Raw genomic sequence first — 22,311 nt, forward strand, 5'->3', positions numbered from 1 at the left:
AAATTAGTTATGAATTTTGTCCAGTAAAAGTGAATTCTGGCCCACTGTATATTGCATGAATTTGTAAATATTCTTGATTTATATCAAGGATATTTACAAATAATAATAAATACTTTATTCAGAAAATATTTGATTTGATTTGTTATTATCTTAAAACATTTTTCAGTCTGCTTATTCTGTTTCTTACTTTTTGTATTCTAATTATATTTTTTCGCTATTTGTTTTATTTTCTGAAAATGCTTTTTTTTTTTTTTTTGTAATTTATTTCGTTACTATATATTTTACATACATTTAACTTTAATACACTTATAAATGCAAATAAATATATATGTATACAAATACAAATAACATAAAAATTAAAATAATGACAGACTGCAGTCTTATCATCAAGTCCCTTTCATTTGCAGCTTTACAATAAGTTTTCTGTGAGATTAACGTGATATTAAAAATTCATAAGTAAAAATAAAATAAAAACTAAAAAAAAATTGAATACAAAATGTGCGCTTTATCATAAATATCTCAAGGACAATATTATTAAAAAAAACTTAAAGGAAACATATATTTACAACTATTTTGGAATTTTTTTAACAATGAAAAAAAAAAAAGAAAAAGAATACTTGAGAATGTTCTTTCATTTCCGAGAACTTTGAAGTTCTAAGAAAAAACCCACCTGTAACATTATAATAAAAGTTTAAACATTTTAAGCAATTATCACCTCGTCGTTACAACCGGAAGCTATTCAGTAAATATTTACGAAAATGTAATATTTTCATTTAATCTTAAGGTAACATTTTATTTAATTTTGCAAAAAAATAATAATAATAATGTAACGTAAGATTTTTTTTTTACAAAAACTAGTTTTAAATTATATATAATTTAATAATTTTTAAAAATTGCTTTTAAATAAAATTACTTTAATGATAAAGTTTCTTAGGTAAAATTGACGCAATTATTACAAAACTTAATAATAACTTTTAATTTTTTATTATATTTTATTATATATACTACCTCTATTATATATACTACCTGTTTTATTATATATACCTGCTGTTTTATTATATTTTTTATTATATTTTTATTATATTTTTATTATATATACCTGCTGTTTTATTATATTTTTTGCTGTTTTATTATATATACCTGCTGTTTTATTATATTATACCTACCTGCTTTATTATATATACTACCTGTTTTATTATATATACCTGCTGTTTTATTATATTTTTTATTATATTTTTATTATATATACCTGCTGTTTTATTATATTTTTTGCTGTTTTATTATATATACCTGCTGTTTTATTATATTATACATACCTGCTTTATTATATATACTACCTGTCATGACCCGTAAAATACGTGTCTTGGTACATCTATTGCACACCAAGCTTTTCTATACTAATTCCGTACTTCAATATAATTTAGTAAGCTGTAAAAAAATAACTATACCGTAAAATCGCCTAAGTTCGGTCACCATGTAACTTCAGTCATTTAAGAAAAAATATAAAAAAGTATGCAAAACTCAAGTTTTGCAAATTTTTTTTTTCAAATAATATTTATAATTAGTTCGTAAATACGAACCTATAAAAAAAATAATAGTGTTATATGCAACCTGCTGAAATAATTCTTTAGCAAAACAACAGTTTGAAAAAAATAAATAATTATATTTAATCTTAGTATTATTAAGAATCACCAAATTAATTATATTTACAAAAAAAAATTATCAATTTTTGAAAATTAACTATCTTTTTTATAAAATTTAGTGAAATTTTTAAATACTCTAACTTTGTTCATTCACGGATAAACAACGAAGGAGACAATTAGCAGTAATATTGTGAAATGTTGATAAGTGTTGCGAAAGTAAAATTTACCGGTAACTTTACCTATAAATTTACCAGTAAATCTTGACATTTTTATAATGGATACACACCATGGTGTTTTATTTGAATGAAACATTTGTTCATAATTTCAAAACTAACTGACGGTTCTTTGAGTTTTAAAAAATTTCAAGCTTGTGATATTTTTTTGGAGATAAAACTACAGCTCAACGACAATTATGTATGCGTTGCGAGTCCTGTGACGATTGGTTGTGTGAATCTTGCTGTTCTACTATGGTCAACTTCATGTGCAAGAATTGCCAATAAACATACAAAACTCATTTAAATCAATTTGGTATTTTTATGTTAATTGAAAGGACCTTTTTATATTAATTGTAAAATATATTTTCAATTTTACTAACCAGTGGCGAAGCAAATGTGATAATGGCCAAAGTAATAAAATAGTTGACTAATTACAATAAAAATTAAAAATACAACTACTGATTTTTAAAAAGGCTTTTTTTTTTATGTACTCCTCTTTATGTACTTATCTTTGGTGCCCCAAAAGACTTTTTTTTTTAAGCCCGGGGCGACGCCCTCCTTAGTTACTGGTATTACCTGAATTTATATCATAATTTTACAATAAAACAAAATTTAAAAATTAGTTTTCATTATTTGTGACGTTAAGTTTGTGATTAGCATTTACTTAGCGGCCGAACTTATGAGATGGTATTAAAAATTCGGTCAAAGTAGATGTTTTCATTTTAAATTAAATATCGAGTACTAGTTTTTATTTTTCATTTTTTTATTTTTACAATATCAGTTATCAATATAATTTTCTGTATGTTTCAGGAAAAAAAATTGAAATTTTTTTATTTATGCGTGATAAATAAATGTTCAAAGCTTAAGTGATCCAGCTTATAAGCAATATGTGGGAAAAAAATTGAAATTTTTTTATTTATGTTTGATAAATAAATGTTCAAAGCTTAAGTGACCAAGCTTATAAGCAAATATACCGTAAAATTGCCTATAGGCGATTTTACAGTATGCATATTGAAAAATTATACTATTTTTTTTACTTTTTAAAGCGAAGAAAAAAAAGAAAAAATATTTTATATTTATTTTTAAAAATCTTTATCGAATCACTATTTATCAACGCATTGGATATTAGTACCCGTCTAAATAATATTTAAAATATCTGCTTTAAACGTGTTAATTAATTGCCATCGGTACAAAAAGTTTTAAAAAACATGAGACGACGTCTCATGTTTTTTAAAACTAGAGTAGCTGTATTAATTGTTACTCTTGTCGGCCTATTTTACAAAAGTTTAGTAATTAACAAAAATTCAAAAATTGAGGTCAAGAAATTTTATTAACTTTATAAATATCATATGAGAAAAAAGCACTAAAGTTAAATCAGAATATAAATTTTTTTTTGATGTCTTTTTTGAAGGTATTTGTTCAAAAAATCTGTTCAAGTTCTCGCTCACGCAATCTGGTGATCGATAACAACAGCTTAAGAGTCTTAAGCTGTTGTTATCGACCACCTGATTGCGTGTAAGTTAAGAGTATGTTTTTTGTTTGATTGTTAACAATTTTAAAAGTTAAAATTTATTTGTCGTCGTCGAAAGCATTCAAATCATTCTTAATATAATGCGCTATATTCTCTTTCGTGCAGATAAAAATTCTACAGCCACATTTATTTATTTGTCTTTCCTGAGATATTAATTCAAAAAAAGGAGTTTCAAAATTTAAAACTTTTTTCAAATTGTTCGAGGTTATTCATGTCTCAGTTAAACTATATTAAAAATATTTTTAGATTCTTCTAATAAATCAAGAAGCTTTCCCATATACAAATATGTCCATTTGTATGCGAAAAATTATCCAAACTTGAGATTTACTACAGTTATTTTGATTCTCAATACGTTACTTATCCATTTATATATAAAAAATTATATAATACATTAGAAGTTTTCGCATTTACAAAAAGCATATACGCGGTTTTTTTTTAGCTTCCTTAGTATTTTTATTGTCATTAAACTTAATTTTAAGCTTTAACATTAAGCTTAACTTTTTCAAATCTTTCTATTCTTTTCGGAGCCTTAAGTTCTAATAATTTAATGAGTAAAAACAAACAACATATTTTTATTTGCAAATACAACATACGAGAACATATATGAAAAATTTTCGACTTAAAAGTTAACGTACATACATACAATCTTCTAATTAAAAATTAAATTAAAATTTTCATGCAATCCAAACCCCTTCATATGGCTTTAATATACCCACTCATTCATAAGTGGGTCAAACAAAGCTAGAAATTCCACAAATTTCGTTAACAGCAGTTTTCAGTTTCTCATGTGTTTCAAAAAAGCAAGATTTTGCATACCAAGAACTCTAATTAAGTTATATACTATGCATATAACAAACTTAAACAAATTTCTTAAGTAAATATATATTCAATATTTTCTATTATCTTATTCAAAATTTCTTTCGTTTTACAAACATTAAAAAGAAAAGTCTCAATATTTTCTGGTAGTGAGTGCAAATGTAGACTTAATAATATTTTAAATAATTTAATAGTTACAAATTCAGTTTGTTTAAAACATAACTCTCAGTTTTGTGCAAGAACAAGAGCGGTTAGTATGCAAATCACAGTAGTAGTTATTTTCTAGGTCTGAGTTTTCATTTGGTGACATGCAAACTATTTCAGAAAGAGTGAATGTTATTTCCAAAATTATTAATGTGATTATTCATCACATTAATAATTTTGAAATAAAGATCATAAAATCATTATTAAATAATTTTGTGACGATTGTTCGTTGTTTTTCTACTTTTTTTTTGAACTGATCTACGAGCATGTTCAAGAATTAACTCGCTGGTAATTTTTAACTTCTTTGAGAAAATTTCTTTCACTATTCTTTCACAATAATTGCAAGTTTCAGCGGGCAACTCGTTTATACCTTCAATTCTCATATTATTCCTTCGTTATCACTTTTCGAGGTCAATCCATTTGTTATTTATACTTTTAATGGCACTTCCATCATTGATTAATTTAAAATGTTTCTGTTGGTTGTGACATTTTAATCCATTTGTTTATTTCTGCTATCTTTTCTATCTTTATCTCTCCTTGCAAGCTTAAACTTTCTTTTAACCCTTCAATTTTTTCAATATTTTTATATATAATATTTTTTCAATATTATATATTTTTGTTCTGTTGGTGGTCAATTCATATTCCAAATTATCCAATCTATTAGTTATAATTAGGGATAAAAGTGTCCCGGAAATTTTCAACTCGGGAAATTTTCCGGAAATTTTGGAAATTTTCAAAAAAAGATAAGTTATTTTATAAATACTGGGTAAAATTTCATGTCTTATTTAGGTAGTTGTCGTGAACAGTTTTATGGTAAAATATCGTAAAGCAGATTATAAGAATTTTAAAAAGTCCTCTATGATAAAACAATTTTTTTTTGTTTTTTTTATTGTAACTACAAGCAGCATCTGTAATAATTTGTTTTCAACATTTTTTTAAATTCTCCTTTTATATGCTTAGCATATATTGACGTTCAGTACCGTAGGCAGCTTTGTTTGAGACTAAATATAGTTTGCACTCCAATCCTTGAAGGGAAAGCGGCATTTTTCAATGTCTATTAAATTAGCCCATAAGTACTGAAAACTGTAAAATTGTATATAAAAAGACTTGATTGAATATTTACTGTATTTTACAACTTTTTCTTGATTTAATGACGTTATTAATTTATGGAAGGCATAAATTAAAGAAACATTTTTGCAAAATTTTATTTATTTAAAAATATAGTAAGCAATAAAAATAAAGAAATAATGATTTCTATGTCATAAGTTCCGCCGCTATGTTTAAATAAGTCCTTTTAAGACTTAAGTCTCACGCGTTAAAACCTTTCTAGGGCACTTTTGACTTAATAAATCAATAAATTATTGCTATAATTTAAAATGATTTAAATGTACACCATATTTTCAAACCAATACTGCCAAGAAGACGATTTGCGTTTGTGTGTATTTTATAAGTATCATACCATACAAATTAATTTATTTTTATTTTACTGAATATTCAGATCAAATGTGATTTTAAAAGTCATTTTTAGATTAATTATTATAATTTAACACAACTAGTCCATTTATAACGTGATAAATTTTAAAACATAAATGTATCATAAAAATATTTCAAATGTAATCTTTATACATAAAAATCTTTATTTCTTTAAAACATTCTACAAAAATAATTTACTATAAAATTTTTTAGTTTAAAAAAGATTTTATTTTTTGTAAATATTTTACATCGTAGTTATATATGTTATGCATAAGCTCAAAAGACAAGTTAACTCGGAAAACATCTACTTTTTGTTGCTTCACAAAAGTAATGCACGTAGTAAAGTAATGTGTAACAACTTAGGCCTTTGATTAATATAGTAATAAAAATTTAATTAAATGTGTATTTTTCGCTTGTGAGTCCTTGTTTTTGCCATTAAACTTGTGGGTCCATTATTTTATATTTTTGTTTGAAATATTCAAAGAATACCTAAATACTACGATGATAAAACGGATATTTTTGAAACAAAAAAAAAAATTTCATAAAATTATATAAGTTTATTGGAATAAAAAAATAATGAAAATTTCCAACAATTTTGAGCGAAATTTCCCAGAATATTTCCTGAAATTTTCCGGAAAAAATTCCGGAAATCTTCGACCCTAGTTATAATTTTCATATTTGCGCTTGTAATCTTCGAAAAATTTAATTCCTGTTTTTTAAGAAGTTTTTCAGTCTCCTTTAAATAGTATTTTTTTGTTCACCCAACATTTTTTTCCTAATAATTTCTTTATTATTTTTGTTTTATAAACCGATAGTATTTTATATATTTATATTTGATATTAAAATAAGAAGTAATTTTACGGTATTTCTTACTTCATAATGTAAGGAACCATAGATAATAATAAGTTTAAACAATTTTAAGATGAAACGTTAAAATTTTAGCTGCCTATAACAGGTGATGCGGAAGTTATCGGACAAATCCTAATTTCATTATTTAAGCATAATAATTCAATTTTGTGTGGTTTTATGCGTAGGCATAAACGTTCTATAAAATATAAACTTTATTATTTGAAACACAATTATTTAAAATGAGGTTAAATGCAGCTGAACAAGAATCTTTTCGAAAGCGACTAAAAATGTTTTTTGTAAATAAACCTAATATATAAAAAAAAAAAAATCGTAAATCATTTTGGAAAAGGAAGGATTTGTTCGAAGTACAATATATGATAACCTAAAAAGACTTGAAACTGTTCAACCGTTTTCTGATAGAAAGCACCCTGGTCGTCCGACATCCTGGACTAGAGAAAAGAAAGCCGAATTAACGAGACTTGTCAACAATCGAAATGGGGTCAGTCAGAGAAAAATAGGTATTAAATTCGGTGTAAATTAATCGACAATTGGTCGTCAGTTAAAAAAAATGAATATTAAATATAGAAAACGTGAAAAGACTCCAAAATACACTATAGAACAACAAATAAAGGCAAAGAAAAGAAGCTGGAAACTAGTTAACCAATTCTATAACACAAAATCGCTTTAAGTCATCGATGACGAAAAATACTTTTGTTTTGCAGGGGACAACATGCCTGGAAATTCTGGATACTACACAAACAACAAAAAGACATGCCCAGAAAGTGTTCGTTTTATAGGAAAAGAGAAATTTCCAAAATAATTATTAATGTGGATAGCCATATCTGACCGTGGTACGTCCAAGCCATTGTTTCGAACTTCTAAGGCTGTAGCGATCAATTCATCAATCTATATTAATGAATGTTTAGAAAAACGACTTCTTCCATTTATTCACAAGTATCATGGAGACTTTAACTATTTATTTTGGCCAGATTTAGCACGTTCTCATTATTCTAAAGATTCTCTAAATTGGATGGACCAATATGTCTATTACGTTGATAAAGAATCCAATCCCCCAAATGTGCCTCAAGCACGACCAATTGAAAATTTTTAGGGATATTTGGCACAGAAGGTTTACGAGGGTGATTGGCAAGCTTCAACAGAGCAAATTTTGATTGATCGCATTAAACTAAAACTACAAGAAATTGATTTAAACTTTTTACAGTCGCATATAAAAGGCGTCAGAGCGAAATTGAGATCAATTGCAGATGGTGGTGTTTTTTCATATAAAAAATAATATATTTTTATTAAAAGATAAATGCTTTATTTAAAAAAAATATAACAGTAGTTTGTTTTTTCTATTTATAAATAAGTTATTGACGTTTTTATTTTGTCCAATAACTTCCGCATCACCCGTTAATACCATTCCATTTATTAAACATTCCAAATTGTGAAACTTTATTGTGTAATAATCATAGCATTTACTCGTACACTTTGCATCTAGACTCCCTTCTTTACGCCTACGCCATACTCCGATCTTTTTCTCTTCAGACTCTTTCTTCAACTTTTTTACTAAAGTTATTTTTTAAGGTCTTTGTTTTTCAATATTCAAAACAATACTTATAAATATTAAGCATTGTTTTGAATCGAGTAAATTGCTATGATTTTCACACAATAAAGTTTCAAAATTTGTCTTCGTGTCTTCATGCCTTCATGTCAATGGAAACTGAGTAACGCATAGTCCCCGCAGTCAATTAGTTATTTAAAGTTGTCGTGGCGCAGTGGTTACCATTCTTATTTCAGAATCAATAGAGTTTGGTTTAATACCTGCTCTGGCCAAAGGCTTGAAAAGATTTAGCGGTTCTAGATATGTCTATACATTAACTTAACACATGGTATTCACGTTTATGACGTAATTATATGTTTGAATACAATATAGAAACGCAAACTAAAAAAATTGAAGTTCTTAAAACAATTGGCATTGGCAAACGGTTAACCATTTGCCAATGCCGATTGGTAACCATTTTTTGTAGAACGTTTTTTATTTAGAAGAAGTCCCATCAACAAAAGACATTCATTACAACCGATAATACACCTCTAGCCTTATTATGCTTCAGAAAAATATTGGCTTGCTAACTAATGTTTTATACACACAAATTTACTCAGCTTGCTTTTTATATTGTTTAAAATTAAAACGTTAGCCTTGATTGATACTTTATCCAAAGAATATACCTAGATGTTGACAGTATTGTGTTGTTGTCGATTTAATATTTTTAGATTAATAGTTGCTATTTTACCCAGCAAACATGTAACTCTAAAAGGTATTTTTTAGACAAAATTCGGGTCTAAAAGATGCCATTAAACGTCATGTGTTTGCTAGAGATCAACGGATTAGTGTAAACTTCTTAGTGGTTTGGCCCCGTTAACTTTAAGATTGTTTTTAATTCAAAGACTAAACGACTGGTAATGACGATTTCTTTGACTTTCTAAGCTTTACTTATTATTAAACATGACATATTAAAGATCATCATAAAAAAACTTTGATATTAAAAAAAGTAAAAATGTTTAACTAACGATCATGAACAATTGTTACGTTAAGGCTCGTTTTCAATAATGGCAATGATGTCATACAATAGTTGCGCAACAACTTTTTGTCATAGTATGGTTGCTTTCTAATCGCTGTAGAAATGTCAGACAACAGCTGATTTATTTTGTTGAATTTTTGCAAAAATTGATTTGTTAGTACTACTACAAAAAATGTTATACAGTTTAAATTTTGTTGCGCAACTTTAAAAAAGACTTCATAATATTATGCCTTGAACATAGCACATTCAAGTTAACTTTCAAGTATATAGTAAATTTTAAAGTTTTGAAAGTTTATTTATACGTCATATCTTAATATTTTGGCCTTAGTTGCGGCAAGGAAACATTTTCCTTTTTTTATTTGATTGTTAAGGCGCTCCAAAAAGACTTACAGTTTTTTTTAAAGAGAAACGCGGAAAAGCATTTTAATGAAAAGTTCACACCGTCTTCCTTATCGATATTGCAAAAGTGGCCAGGTATCAAACCTCAAGTTTCTTGATTCGGAAGCAAGCACTGAAACGACTGCACCGCGACTTTACTCTTTAAGGTAAGTTTTACCTGCTCATTAGTGGTAATCTAGTTCAAAATTAAAATAGAATTAATTTTTAAACAATTTTTACTCGCGCTCCACTTTGTTGATTTTATTACGTCGCGAAATTTATAAAATTGTAGCAAAATTGAAATTATCAGAGTGAGTCAAAATCCAAAATAATCTGCAATAAACCCCCAAAATAAAATAACCGCAAAGAACTTTTAAATTAAATTATAATGTAACTAATACCACCAATAGACGATAATTATTTTTTGGTTGAATTCTAAAACGAGAACCGCCGTGTAGCATTAATGTTTTTACATTATTAAATTTTAGACAACTGTTATAAAAAAAAGTTAAAATGAATATAATATAAAATAAATGGATACAAGAACATTCTCATAGAGGCTCAAGCATTTTTTCCAGACTTTGGTATAGCTTTATAACTCTGCAGAGGCGCTAAAGCAGATGATTCTCTCACAGTTACACCCTAAAGATAACATATTTGTCTTTTATTCTTAATATTATGAAGTGAAGGATAAATATCTGCATAATGTATTATGAATGAATTTCATTATACATTATGTAGCATTGCATTTTTTAAATATAATTAAGGCGAAAAGTACCGCGTTTTTTTAACTATAATTTGAGATTTATAACGTATTATTAATAATTTCAAATTAAAATTAAAAACTTCCTAAACTTAAACTTAAAAACTTCTTCCCACGTTTTTTAAACTATAGCACAGTAACACAACTATAGCACAGTAACACAACAATAGCACAGTAACACAACTATAGCACTGTAACACAACTATAGCACTGTAACACAACTATAGCACTGTAACACAACTATAGCACTGTAATACAACTATAGCACAGTAACACAACTATAGCACAGTAACACAACTATAGCACAGTAACACAACTATAGCACAGTAACACAACAATAGCACAGTAACACAACTATAGCACTGTAACACAACTATAGCACTGTAATACAACTATAGCACTGTAACACAACTATAGCACTGTAATACAACTATAGCACAGTAACACAACTATAGCACAGTAACACAACTATAGCACAGTAACACAACTATAGCACAGTAACACAACAATAGCACAGTAACACAACTATAGCACTGTAATACAACTATAGCACTGTAATACAACTATAGCACTGTAACACAACTATAGCACTGTAACACAACTATAGCACTGTAATACAACTATAGCACTGTATCACAACTATAGCACAGTAACACAACTATAGCACTGTAACACAACTATAGCTCTGTAACACAACTATAGCTCTGTAACACAACTATAGCACTGTAATACAACTATAGCACTGTAACACAACTATAGCACTGTAACACAACTATAGCTCTGTAACACAACTATAGCTCTGTAACACAACTGTATATGATGGGAGCACTTTCAAAAGAGCGTTTGAAAATGCTGACAATTTTGCTGATATAACGGGAGTGGTATTAGATGTAATTATCAAATTTAGGACAATTCTAAGATCAATATGCTCCTGTTATAAATTGAACTCTAAAAGGTTTGGCCAACATTGCTATGAAACTACACCTTTTATACTCAAAAGTTACTCCTGGTATATAGTTCCCCCAACTGTTCATAAACTTGTTCCAAGAGTTTATAAGTTCTAGTGTCTCAGATATCTGCACCTCTTGGAACAAGAGGTGCAGATTTCTGAGACACTAGAACTTCCTATCGGTTACTTCTCTGAGGTGCCACTAGAAGCTCTGGATAAGAAAAGCCAGGTTGAACCATACAATAAAAATAACTAGAAGAATGTTATGATGAACCAGGACAAATATTTTTTGATCAGAAGTGATCCACTAATACCAAACATTAGTTTCAAAAAATACAAATTTGAAAATGCAAAACCACTACCCCAGAAATTTTGTCGTTGTTAATGCCATGACAAAAAATAAAGCTTTTTTGTTCTAGTGTTTTACATTTTTTGTTTTGTTTATAGAAAAGTTAGATAAGTCAATTGTTATTGTATTTTGATTTTTTGACACCAAATTTTTTATTACACTTTGTATAGCGCCCGTTTTAGTTCAAAGAACCCAAATTTATTTTTAGTTTTTGTACGCGTTAACAACTCTAACACAAATACGCGTATTACACACGCGTATATTGTGTGTAATACGTGTATTCGCGTAACAAAATTAACACGATTACGCGCATTGTACGCGTCTGTATTTTTGCTTTTAATAGCAATTTTAAATTTTGATCCAAAAAACCATGGGATTGATGTATTCTCAGGTTTATATATGGATGACTTAACGCCAAACCAGCCTATACAACGATTATGTTGAAATGAGATAATTTGACGCAAAGTCTTTAACTAAAGCCACTAAACCGAAAAAATTATAAGTAATTGCAGTTCAGCGCACTTAAAAATTTTAATTTTGTATTTTGGTGTTTGCAAAGAAACTCGGCGTAAATCATTTTTTAATATAAACTAATTTTTTTCAACTTTGTTGTATTGGCTGGTTTGGCGCTTAACCATCCGTGCGATGGTTATAAAATTTTTGCCGTTTATTTACATTTATTTACGTATTTACGATTTACTGTGCTTGTGCAGATTTGCCGAAAGAAAAAAAAAATGTATAGATATGCTCTAGCATTCATTTTGTATGTTAAATCAAACAGCTGTTTTCTAAACAATGCGTTTCAAATAATTTTTAATCACTTTTTTTGAGGTGACAAAACTTCTAATAATATAAAATGGTTTTTGGAAAGCGCTTAAAAAATTTTATCACAACTCTTTAATATTATATTTAATACTAATAATATTAATTATAATATTATAGTGTAATAAATATAATAAATATTGGATAAATATATATATATATATATATATATATATATATATATATATATATATATATATATATATATATATATATACACACATATATATATATATATATACATATATATATATATATATATATATATATATATACATATATATATATATATATACATATATATATATATATATATATATATATATATATATATACACACACACACACACACACACACACACACACACACACACACAAACACACACACACGCACACACACACACACACACACACACACACACACACACACACACACACACACACACACATATGTATATGTATATATTTATAGTTTGTTATTTTTGTGCATTTTTATTTTAGTTTGATTATATTTAGTTTTGAAAATGTTATCTGATTTACCTGATTCCATTTATGAACGTGCATCACCATTGTTTGCAGAAGGTGTAAATCAAAGTCTAGTACACTTTTCAAAAATACATAAAGTTATGGTAGAGTTTACTAGTAAAATCTCTTCTATTTATAATGAAACTGCTTGTTCTATGTTATCTTCCCTTGATATATTTACAAAAAAAATTGCAGATATTGATAAAACAAAAATTCAAGGACAAAATGAATCTTATATTAAATTTATAAACAAATTTATGGAACAGTTCGAAAGTCATGCAAAATTAATGCAAAATCTTAGTAATAGCTTTAATGATTGCGTAGTTGTGCCACTAAAAAATGTTGTGGAGAAAAAAAAAGAAATATGGACAACTTGTTTTCACTATATTGACTCATTTCAGCAGCAAATTGTTAAAAAAGAAGAAGATTTAGCAAAACGTTACAAAGATTATTCTGACTGTTGTGCTAAAATAAAAACATCTGAAAATGTTAAGTATCAAAAAATGTGTCATAACTCCCATAATACATATTTACTCAGACTCTCTTCTGTCAACAGTATGAATAATTTGTTATATAAGCATGTTATACCTCAAGTTCTGCACTTTATAGAAGTAAACCACAATGAATTAAACGATTCTTTGCGGCACCATGCAAAGTATATGTTTTCTATGCAAAAAGACTCCTTTAAAAAAATGATAAAATCTGTTGAAAAAGTTGACCATGCAGCTACCAAAATTGATTTACTTAGTGATTTAAAAAAATATTATAAGTTATTAAAGGCAAAGGATAAAAACCCACCTTATCGTAGTTTCACTTCTGCAATGCAAGATCTTGGAAGAAGATCAAGTGTCAATCTTGAAACTATGAAGGAGGAATTTATTATAAACAAGTTCACTCAACCAAATTTACAGCGACGTTTAGCTTCCCTAGAATATCAAACTGGTGAGTTAGTAGATACAATAGCTGCTATGCGATCAAATAAAAATGTTGATGATGAATTGTCTAACAAAACACAAGACCCTGCATTAAACGAACTAATTTTTTTGTTAAAAATTTGTGACAAAGAAGCCAATTTAAATGTTTTGCTTAAGCAAATGGAGTTGTATACACCTGAAGTGATAGACTTTCTTGAACCTATGCCTGAAAATATTTTAAAAGAAAGACTCCATGAAAATAAATCTTTTAATCAAATGAATGGTGTCCCAACATTAGGTGAAAAACCACACGATTTTGCGGAGCCAAAACTTCTGAAGCATTTATTTTGTATTTATTGCAGCAAATTGATTATTTTAAGTGGAAAAGGACTTATGTGCAAGGTTTGCAAAGTTGGGGTCCATAAGAAATGTGCATTTAATATACCTTTTTGTAATGGAGATATAAACAAAAATCAAAAATTATTAAAATCTAACTCAGAGGAGAAGGTCCAGGAAAACTCTGTAGTGTATGATTTAATTGATATTGATGAAGACTTTTATGAAGATGACGAGTTTAATGATGGCTTGTCTGATTCTGATGGGGATTTATTAAATTTTTCTCAGCCTGTTTTATGTCCTTCAAAAACAGCATCGTCTTTAACATCTTGTTCTTCAAGTCAGACCAAGGATACTCAAAATCCTCAAGTTTCATCAAAAAATAGTCTTTTAAAATTAAGCCAAACTGTGTCACATGAGATAAACCAGGTAGTGTCTACAACTAATTCAAATATTAAGCCACCAATTTGTTCAAATGTTAAGCCACCTGTATCTAAAAAACCATCTTTAAATAAAAAAATATCTAGATGTGAAATAAAAGAGTTTTGTGTAACTCTATATGATTTTCAAGCCACTTGTAGCTCTGAAATATCTTTTACTGCCGGGAAACGAATAGAAGTAATTGACCATCGAAATTTAGACTGGTGGCAAGGAAAGTTTGATAACTCTACTGGTTACTTTCCTTCAAAATATGTGATGATGGTTGCTGAAAATGATCGTATTTTGAAAGCTATCTATAGTTTTCAATCAGAAGGGTGCTTAGAACTGACTGTCCATGAAGGAGAAATTGTTGTTTTGCTAGAAGAAAATGGTGAATGGCTGAAAGTTAAATCTTTAGATGGAGAAGGGCTTGTTCCTTCTTCATATTTAGAATATTTGTTTTAATAGTTATATAATATGAATATAGATGTTTAAATTATATATGAATAGTAGACAAAATTTAAACTCCTATGCATAAATTGCATGTTAATACGTACATAGTTAAAAATGTGAGATATGTTGTGTATAAATTTTATAAATTTATTAAGTTTTTACACATATAGATAAGTTTTACACATCAAGATTTATATACATCTACATATTTTTTATTTATTTAAAAGTATTCATTATATTTGTTTGTAATTTAGAGTGATATTAATGCACATGGTTGTATAATTTAACTAAAGGTAATTCTTCGCATTTTAAAAATTAACGTTCTTGATGCATTTTAAAGTTGATTTATTTTGTTGAAGAAATTTTATGGTTTTTATTTTTATGAAATTGAGTTTATTCATGCTTATATTAAAATTATAAGACAAGGAAGTACTATTATATGAAAAAGAAATATAAAATGAAATATATGAAAAATATATTTCATTTTATATTTCATTAAAATATGAAAAAGTTTTTATATAAAACTTTATCTTGAGTTTTTTTGTTTTGGTTTGCCAGTTGTGTTATTTTATTTTATTTTTTTCTGCTTGATTCTACTAGCAAGTAAAATTCTACTCATGCATAGATGTATTCTTGAAATCAAAAGTTCTACTATACATAGATGCATTCTTAAAATCAAAAAGGTTAAGAACTGATAATATAAATGAGACCGCTCAAAAATAACAAATACTGGAACCTACTTAAAAAAGAAAACATAAGTAATAAAATTATTTTTTAATGCTGTTTCCTCAAGTGTTTTTTTTTCAAGTCTTTTTATCTCAAAATTTAAAAAGGTTTGAAAAAAACAAGATCATTTGTGGCATGTCATGTTTTTGTGATTAGGATGAAAGAAAAATCCATTTTGTTTTATTAGTATTAGGAGACTGTTTATTTTTCTTAAACCAATCAGAAACTTTTCTTTAATTACTATTCTTCTATTCTCTTATTATTCATATTATGAAATGTAATATTATTGTAAAATAAAATAAGTTTGTGTCGTCTGCTAGTGTTGATACTACATCAACGTATACAAATTGCTTTCGTTTGTTTAAATAGCTTTTAAGCCAATTTAAAACACTACCGCCTATTCCGTAAATCTTTCGGATCTATTGTATCAAAAACTTTAGCTAAATCAATCGGGAGTTTTCAAAAGAGTTAGTTATATCTCTAGCAAACTGGAGAATTGCGTGTTTTGTTGAGTTATTTTTTTTTAATCCATATTGATTGCTATATATTGAATTATTTATAGATAAATGATTATAAATTCAGGTATATAAAACTATCTCCGACATTTTTGAAAATACGGATAAAATATACATAGGACGATAGTTGTTAACATTAAATCTCCTCCTTTAAATATAGGAATCAATTTCGCTACTTTTAGTTGATTAAGGAAATTTCATTGTCTAATAGAATGCGCGTGCCATTGAACGATTGCAGAACAAACTCTAATTTCTAATGTTTTTCAACAAACTATTTTTTGGCACTTGTTTCAAATTATTTCTTTTATTTGATTTTGCGTTTAATTCCAAAGACGTTTTGGTTATAGCTCATCATCCGATCGACCAATAAAAACAGATCTTTAATATCATCAATCCATTTTGATTGATATGAATAACAAAAAAAAAATTTTTCCTTTTGACTGGTGTCTTTTGTATGCACTGTTAGCACTTGGCGGACAGAATTGATGTCAACAGAGCCGTGGCTAGGCTTCCCAACACCCTTCAATTGGGGGAGCCCAGCAAATTTAAGGGGCCTATTTGCAAATTTAGGGACCCTTTTTCATATATAAGGAGCTTTTTTTTTTTAGTAATACGTAACCGAAAAATTTTTAAGATTTAGGATCCTTAAGAGCTCCCCCAAAACCTTATGGTTTTGCCTCGGTCAAACGAGTCAAACGCTCTCCAGAATTTTTGAAAATAGGAATAACAAATGACGCTTTCCAGCAGGCTGGAAAAAAAGAATCTGATAAGCGCTTGTTAAATAGTTTTGAAAGTATGTACGACAGTCCTGGAGAACACTTCTGCAAGACTGTAACAAGTATGTTGTCCAGACCACAAGCTGTAGAAGAGTTTAAGCAGGAAATCACTTTAAATACAGAAGCTGGAGTGATACAAATGCCAAGCAATGGATCAACCTGTTTGTTGGCTTCATCAGGTAGGATGTGATTAGTGGAATCAAGAGATGAGGTTGATGAAAAGTTCTTAGCAAACAATTCAGCTTTGTCTTAATGCGAGGAAACAAAATCTGAACCATGCAAGAAAGGATGAATAGCAGATTTGTTCTTATTATAGACACTGTTAAAGATTCTCCTGAAGTCTCTCGAGCAGAAGAAGAATGAGATAATAGATATAGAGAGATCAAACCGTGATCAGAAGCACCTAAGGATGAATGTGAAGAAACTGAGCACTGACTAGAAAATGAAACATGATATAAGTTAAGAAGAGAAGGTAAAGAATTTGAACTGTCTGGAGAGCGAGTTGGAAAGTTGATTATTTGTGTTAAAAATTGTGACTATTGTGTTAAAGCTTAGTTTTAGTGTCAGTGACTCTGCAGGTGTATTTAAAGCAGAGTCAGGTCTGGTGAAGTTTGCAGGAGTTTAGACTCAACAGAAAATAAGTTACTTCGAAGACCATGAATATTAGTCAATGATAGATTTAGAAAACTTGGTGATAACGATTTTTTTTTGTTTTTTATAGTTTTTGATTCTTTGGTCATTTTTTAAATTGGTTGAAGAATTTGACTCGAAGCACAGATAGTAATCAGTACACTTACTTTAGAACCATAAACTATGGGCCTTTTAAACACTGTGCTAGAAATATACTATTGTTTACAAATTTTATGAGCAACAGGAAAAATTGACAAAATACGCGAGTTTTTTTTCGTAAACTATTGTTTTGTCTCGCTGCATATCAAAACATCACTGCAAATTATCGCGTAATGTTGGAAATTCAGTTTAGAGAAACTTGGTAACATTTATATACTTTAACTTTTTTTTTTAATTATATACTTTAACTAAAAATTATAAAAATAGGAAATAGTTTACATTAATTTAGACAAAAAATTTCAGTAGAAAAATTGAAAAACTTTTGCGTATTATGCTAAATATTTTTATTTTACGTTTCATATATCTTTAATTTATGCAAAAAGAAACCAATTATTAAAGTTCTTTTTATTCTATGTGTTATAAGTAAATACGCTTTGAAAAATAATAACTTATTTAATTCTTTTACCAAATAATGTTGAATTAGTTTTGAATAAGTTTTTGATCACCTTCTCTATGGAATAAGATAATCCTGTCTACACAAGTCAAAAAGTCATTATTTCCTGCAAAATCAGCATGGTTTTCGGTTACATTTCAAATAAAGGTTCTTTTGAATCTATATATAGAGTCAAGACTTTTTATCAAGATATATATATATATATATATATATATATATATATATATATATATATATATATATATATATATATATATATATATATATATATATATATATATATTATTCGACAGTTCCGGCACTTTTATTTTCTACATGACACCGCTGGTTTAATGTGATTTTGTATTGACATTTTAGACTGAGACATTTTTGGGACCTTTTATTTTGCCAGTGATAAATTGCTAAAGGTCAGAAACTTCTCTTTTATGTATCTAAGGTTGATAAATAAGTTAATTAACTTTTTATTAAGTTCTTGCAACCTCTCAGTGTTAGAAGCATTTATGTCAGAACCGCTACAACCTCGGCCTAAGCCTCTTTAGTTTCAGAATTAATTTTAGATTCATTTTCCGAAGTAATATCAGGTCCTAGGTTAGATGCCCGCACTGACCAAAATGCAACATGGGTAAGGATGGTGGTAAATTAAAGAATTTTGAAAAACACAACATATTAATTTTTTTATAGATTTTTTTTAATTACAGAAACCGATTAATTTTTTACCAGGAATCTCAATCTAAATCTTTCCAAACCAACGAAAATACTTTTATTAACTCATTCAGAGTTTATAATGATTTTTTTATTATTAATATTATTGGTTAATTTGGGCGCCTTTAGAAGAATTTAACAAAAAAGTTCACGCCTTCTTCCTTAGCAATGATGCATATGTAGCCAGAGCCGGCGTTGAACCAAGGACCTCCAGTTCTGAAGCCAGAACTCTTACACCACGGTTGCTAAATAATGACGACAAGTTAGAATAATGACGAAGAATTAAAAACATTAGTCCTATTTATTACAACTTAATTATTTTTATCAAGTTTTTTTTTTCAAACTCGTATATTTAAACTCATGAATAATTTTCCAAAATAAGAAAATCGTCAAAAAAATAAATTTCTTAAAAAGAAATCTTTTGAAAATAAATCTAGCTTTGTAAATATTTAAAAGCTTTTCAAAAAGTTTGTTGAAAATTTTTTTTTTTTATTGAAAATAAGGTTTTAGTTAGCTTCTAAAAATAAAGTGTTTTTCATTTACTTTCAGTTACTGTTATTTAATGTAAAAAATGAGATTTCTTCCACTTAGTTTAGTAGACATTGCTTTTTCTCCCTGCGTCTCGTAAAAACCACATATTATAACCGCGTATTCAGGCTTGGTCGGGAAGTGGGAGCGATCGCTCTCGATAACTGACCACGAGAATAATATTTAGTTGCGAAAAACTGGCTAGATTTTTTAGTCGTTTTGAGAACATGTCAAAAAACAAAAAAAAGCGCAAAAAAGATTAATTGGACCGATGAGAGACAATTACAAAAAATTATATACTTGAAAAAGAAAATAACTTCTAAAGCGAAAAAACTTAAAGCAAAATAAATTACGTTTAGAACAAATATTTTCGAAATATCGCTCTTTTAAAAATTTTTCTAAAATTAAGCGACATTTTTTATATAAAGTAACATCTTACGATTGTTTAATAAGGAATCAAATGTTCTTTTATCTATTTAAGAGTTTAATATAATTTTTATTTATATACTCGTGTCTTATTTCCAGTGCTGGATTAAGGAGGGTTAGGGTTTTAGGGGGGATATAGTCCAGGGCCCCGCAATGTTTGGGGTCCCGAAATAGTCAAGAAGACTTTTTTTTTTATCGTTTTTACGCTGTGGCACATAAAAAGGCATCCGATATAAAAATAGCCGCTGGCCCCAAAATGTCTAACAAGATTCTAAGAAAACTAACGCTAGCTTTAGTTTTATTTAAGCTAAATTATTTTATAAATAAAAAAGTTAATTTCTTTGATAACAATTATATGTTTTGCGTGAAAATTTTAACATACTTGAAACAATTTTTTTTAGTAAGATGAACAAATCAAATAATTAAATCATTGAGTTACTGTAGAAATTAAATTAATTTGATAGAAATCAACTAAAAAGGTTTAAAATAAGGTGAAAATTTGCATCTTTTCTGTTCTTTGCACTTGTTTTTTACAAAAGCTATTAGGTACTGATAGTATTTACTCAAAAGAATTGTTTAACTGCAATAAGACTAACTGTTATAATAAATTTGTTCCAAAACAAGGTATGGACTAAATTCGGACTGAAATGCGAATTTAATTTCTGCATGTGGGATAAGGGTGATTCAAGAAAAACACAAAAGAAAACATTTAGACGTGCTGTTTTAGGCACATGGATAAAATCTTGAATGAAAAGTACAAAAATCTTGGATTTTACAAAAAAAACTTAAAAAATATAATCTCCAATTTTAATGTTTTGCTAATTGGTTTTAGGACACCATCAGCATCTGGCTCACAGTCTTCAAAATGCTCCCATAACTCTGATGCTCTAACATTAGTCTCTGTCATTTCTAAAGTTTTTGTTTGATGTTTAATATCTAACTAATGACAAGCACTCCCAAATCACTAGTAAAATATATCATTTTAATCACATTTTGAAAATAAAAACAAAATGGAACAAAAAAAGGTCCTATCTAAAATTTAATCATTCATAGCAATATGTTTATATATATATATATATATATATATATATATATATATATATATATATATATATATATATATATATATAAATTATATATATATATATATATATATATATATATATATATATATATATATATATATATATATATATTTATATATATATAATTTTTAATATTAAAGTTGTAAATGTTCTAAATAATGCTTTTCTCTTAAATAATCATTATAGGTTAAAAACTACCAACATAAGTTTTCTTTATGAGTAAAAATATTAATTATTTTTAATGTTATGCCTAAAACTTTATGGCACAGATCACTGAATGCAAGATTGCCAACAAATGTTGATGATTTTATTTCAATTAACAACATTTCTCATATAGCAACAAAAATTAGCATGCTTCTGTTAGTAAATTGGCAACATGATGTGAAGATTTATCAAGATTTATTAAATTACTCAATGTATGGGAAATAAAAGATAGCATACTAATAAAGAATTACTATCTTTGTCAAATTTTTATTTCAATTTTGTTTATTAAATAGCTTACACGATTGGAAATAACTCTACAATAGTAGTACTAAACTTTTTGTTTTTTACTAAAAATTAGTCAAAATAAATAAAATGTAGGTCCCCAAATGTGGCAATAGCCAGTATTAAGTCCTGATTATCTTTTTTCAGTTTTGATTTAGTACATTTGATATCCTAGTTTTTCATGCATTAAGGTAATTAATTTACATCTTAAATTGACCTAATACCATTGCTAATCTTAGGTTGAAACTATTAGTTGAGGCAACATTCATATATATTTACTAATTGCAAATTGGTGATGAAGTTTTCAATATTTTAAGTTATCCTGCTCAACTTTGTTCAACTTCGTTCAACTTTGTTCAACTTTGTTCAACTTCGTTCAACTTCGTTCAACTTTGTTCAACTTCGTTGAATTATTATTTCGTTACGTTCAATTTTGGTTTTTGGGAAGATGAAGTCTGACTACGTTACGTTTCGTTACGGTCACAAAAATGAAGCTAACACTGGTGCTTATTAATTTTAATTAGTATTTAAAACAGAAAAAAGTAACTTTACGTGTAAGTATAACGAGTTTGTAAGAATGGCAACTGAAGCGAAAATATATT

General features: G+C 27.5%; 1 protein-coding gene across 5 annotated transcripts; it reads left to right on the plus strand.

Annotated features, from left to right (window-relative positions):
* The first annotated feature begins 613 nt into the window (after positions 1 to 613).
* Positions 614 to 22,296, plus strand: LOC105846925 (uncharacterized). Of its 5 annotated transcripts, none has more exons than XR_010642679.1 (3): positions 620 to 784; positions 15,477 to 15,515; positions 21,949 to 22,296. XR_010642679.1 is itself a non-coding variant. In XM_065814296.1 (3 exons), exon 3 carries the CDS (start codon positions 13,099 to 13,101, stop codon positions 15,232 to 15,234), a length of 2,136 nt encoding a protein of 711 aa, XP_065670368.1. In that variant the 5' UTR covers positions 716 to 784; positions 9,685 to 9,858; positions 13,091 to 13,098; the 3' UTR covers positions 15,235 to 15,609. The 5 variants fall into 5 exon arrangements, 4 of the variants coding, with proteins under 4 accessions (XP_065670366.1, XP_065670367.1, XP_065670368.1 ...); XM_065814296.1 differs by lacking the exon at positions 21,949 to 22,296 and adding an exon at positions 9,685 to 9,858 and having other exon boundaries at positions 716 to 784; positions 13,091 to 15,609; XM_065814297.1 differs by lacking the exon at positions 21,949 to 22,296 and adding an exon at positions 9,718 to 9,858 and having other exon boundaries at positions 716 to 784; positions 13,091 to 15,609.
* Positions 22,297 to 22,311: the final 15 nt, after the last annotated feature.

Source organism: Hydra vulgaris, chromosome 12 (genome assembly GCF_038396675.1).
Source record: "Hydra vulgaris chromosome 12, alternate assembly HydraT2T_AEP".
Lineage (NCBI taxonomy): Eukaryota > Metazoa > Cnidaria > Hydrozoa > Anthoathecata > Hydridae > Hydra > Hydra vulgaris.

What these genes read in the sequence shown, in the direction of transcription:
- LOC105846925 (XM_065814294.1), top strand. Translation starts at nt 13,099, where the DNA reads ATGTTATCTGATTTACCTGATTCCATTTATGAACGTGCATCACCATTG.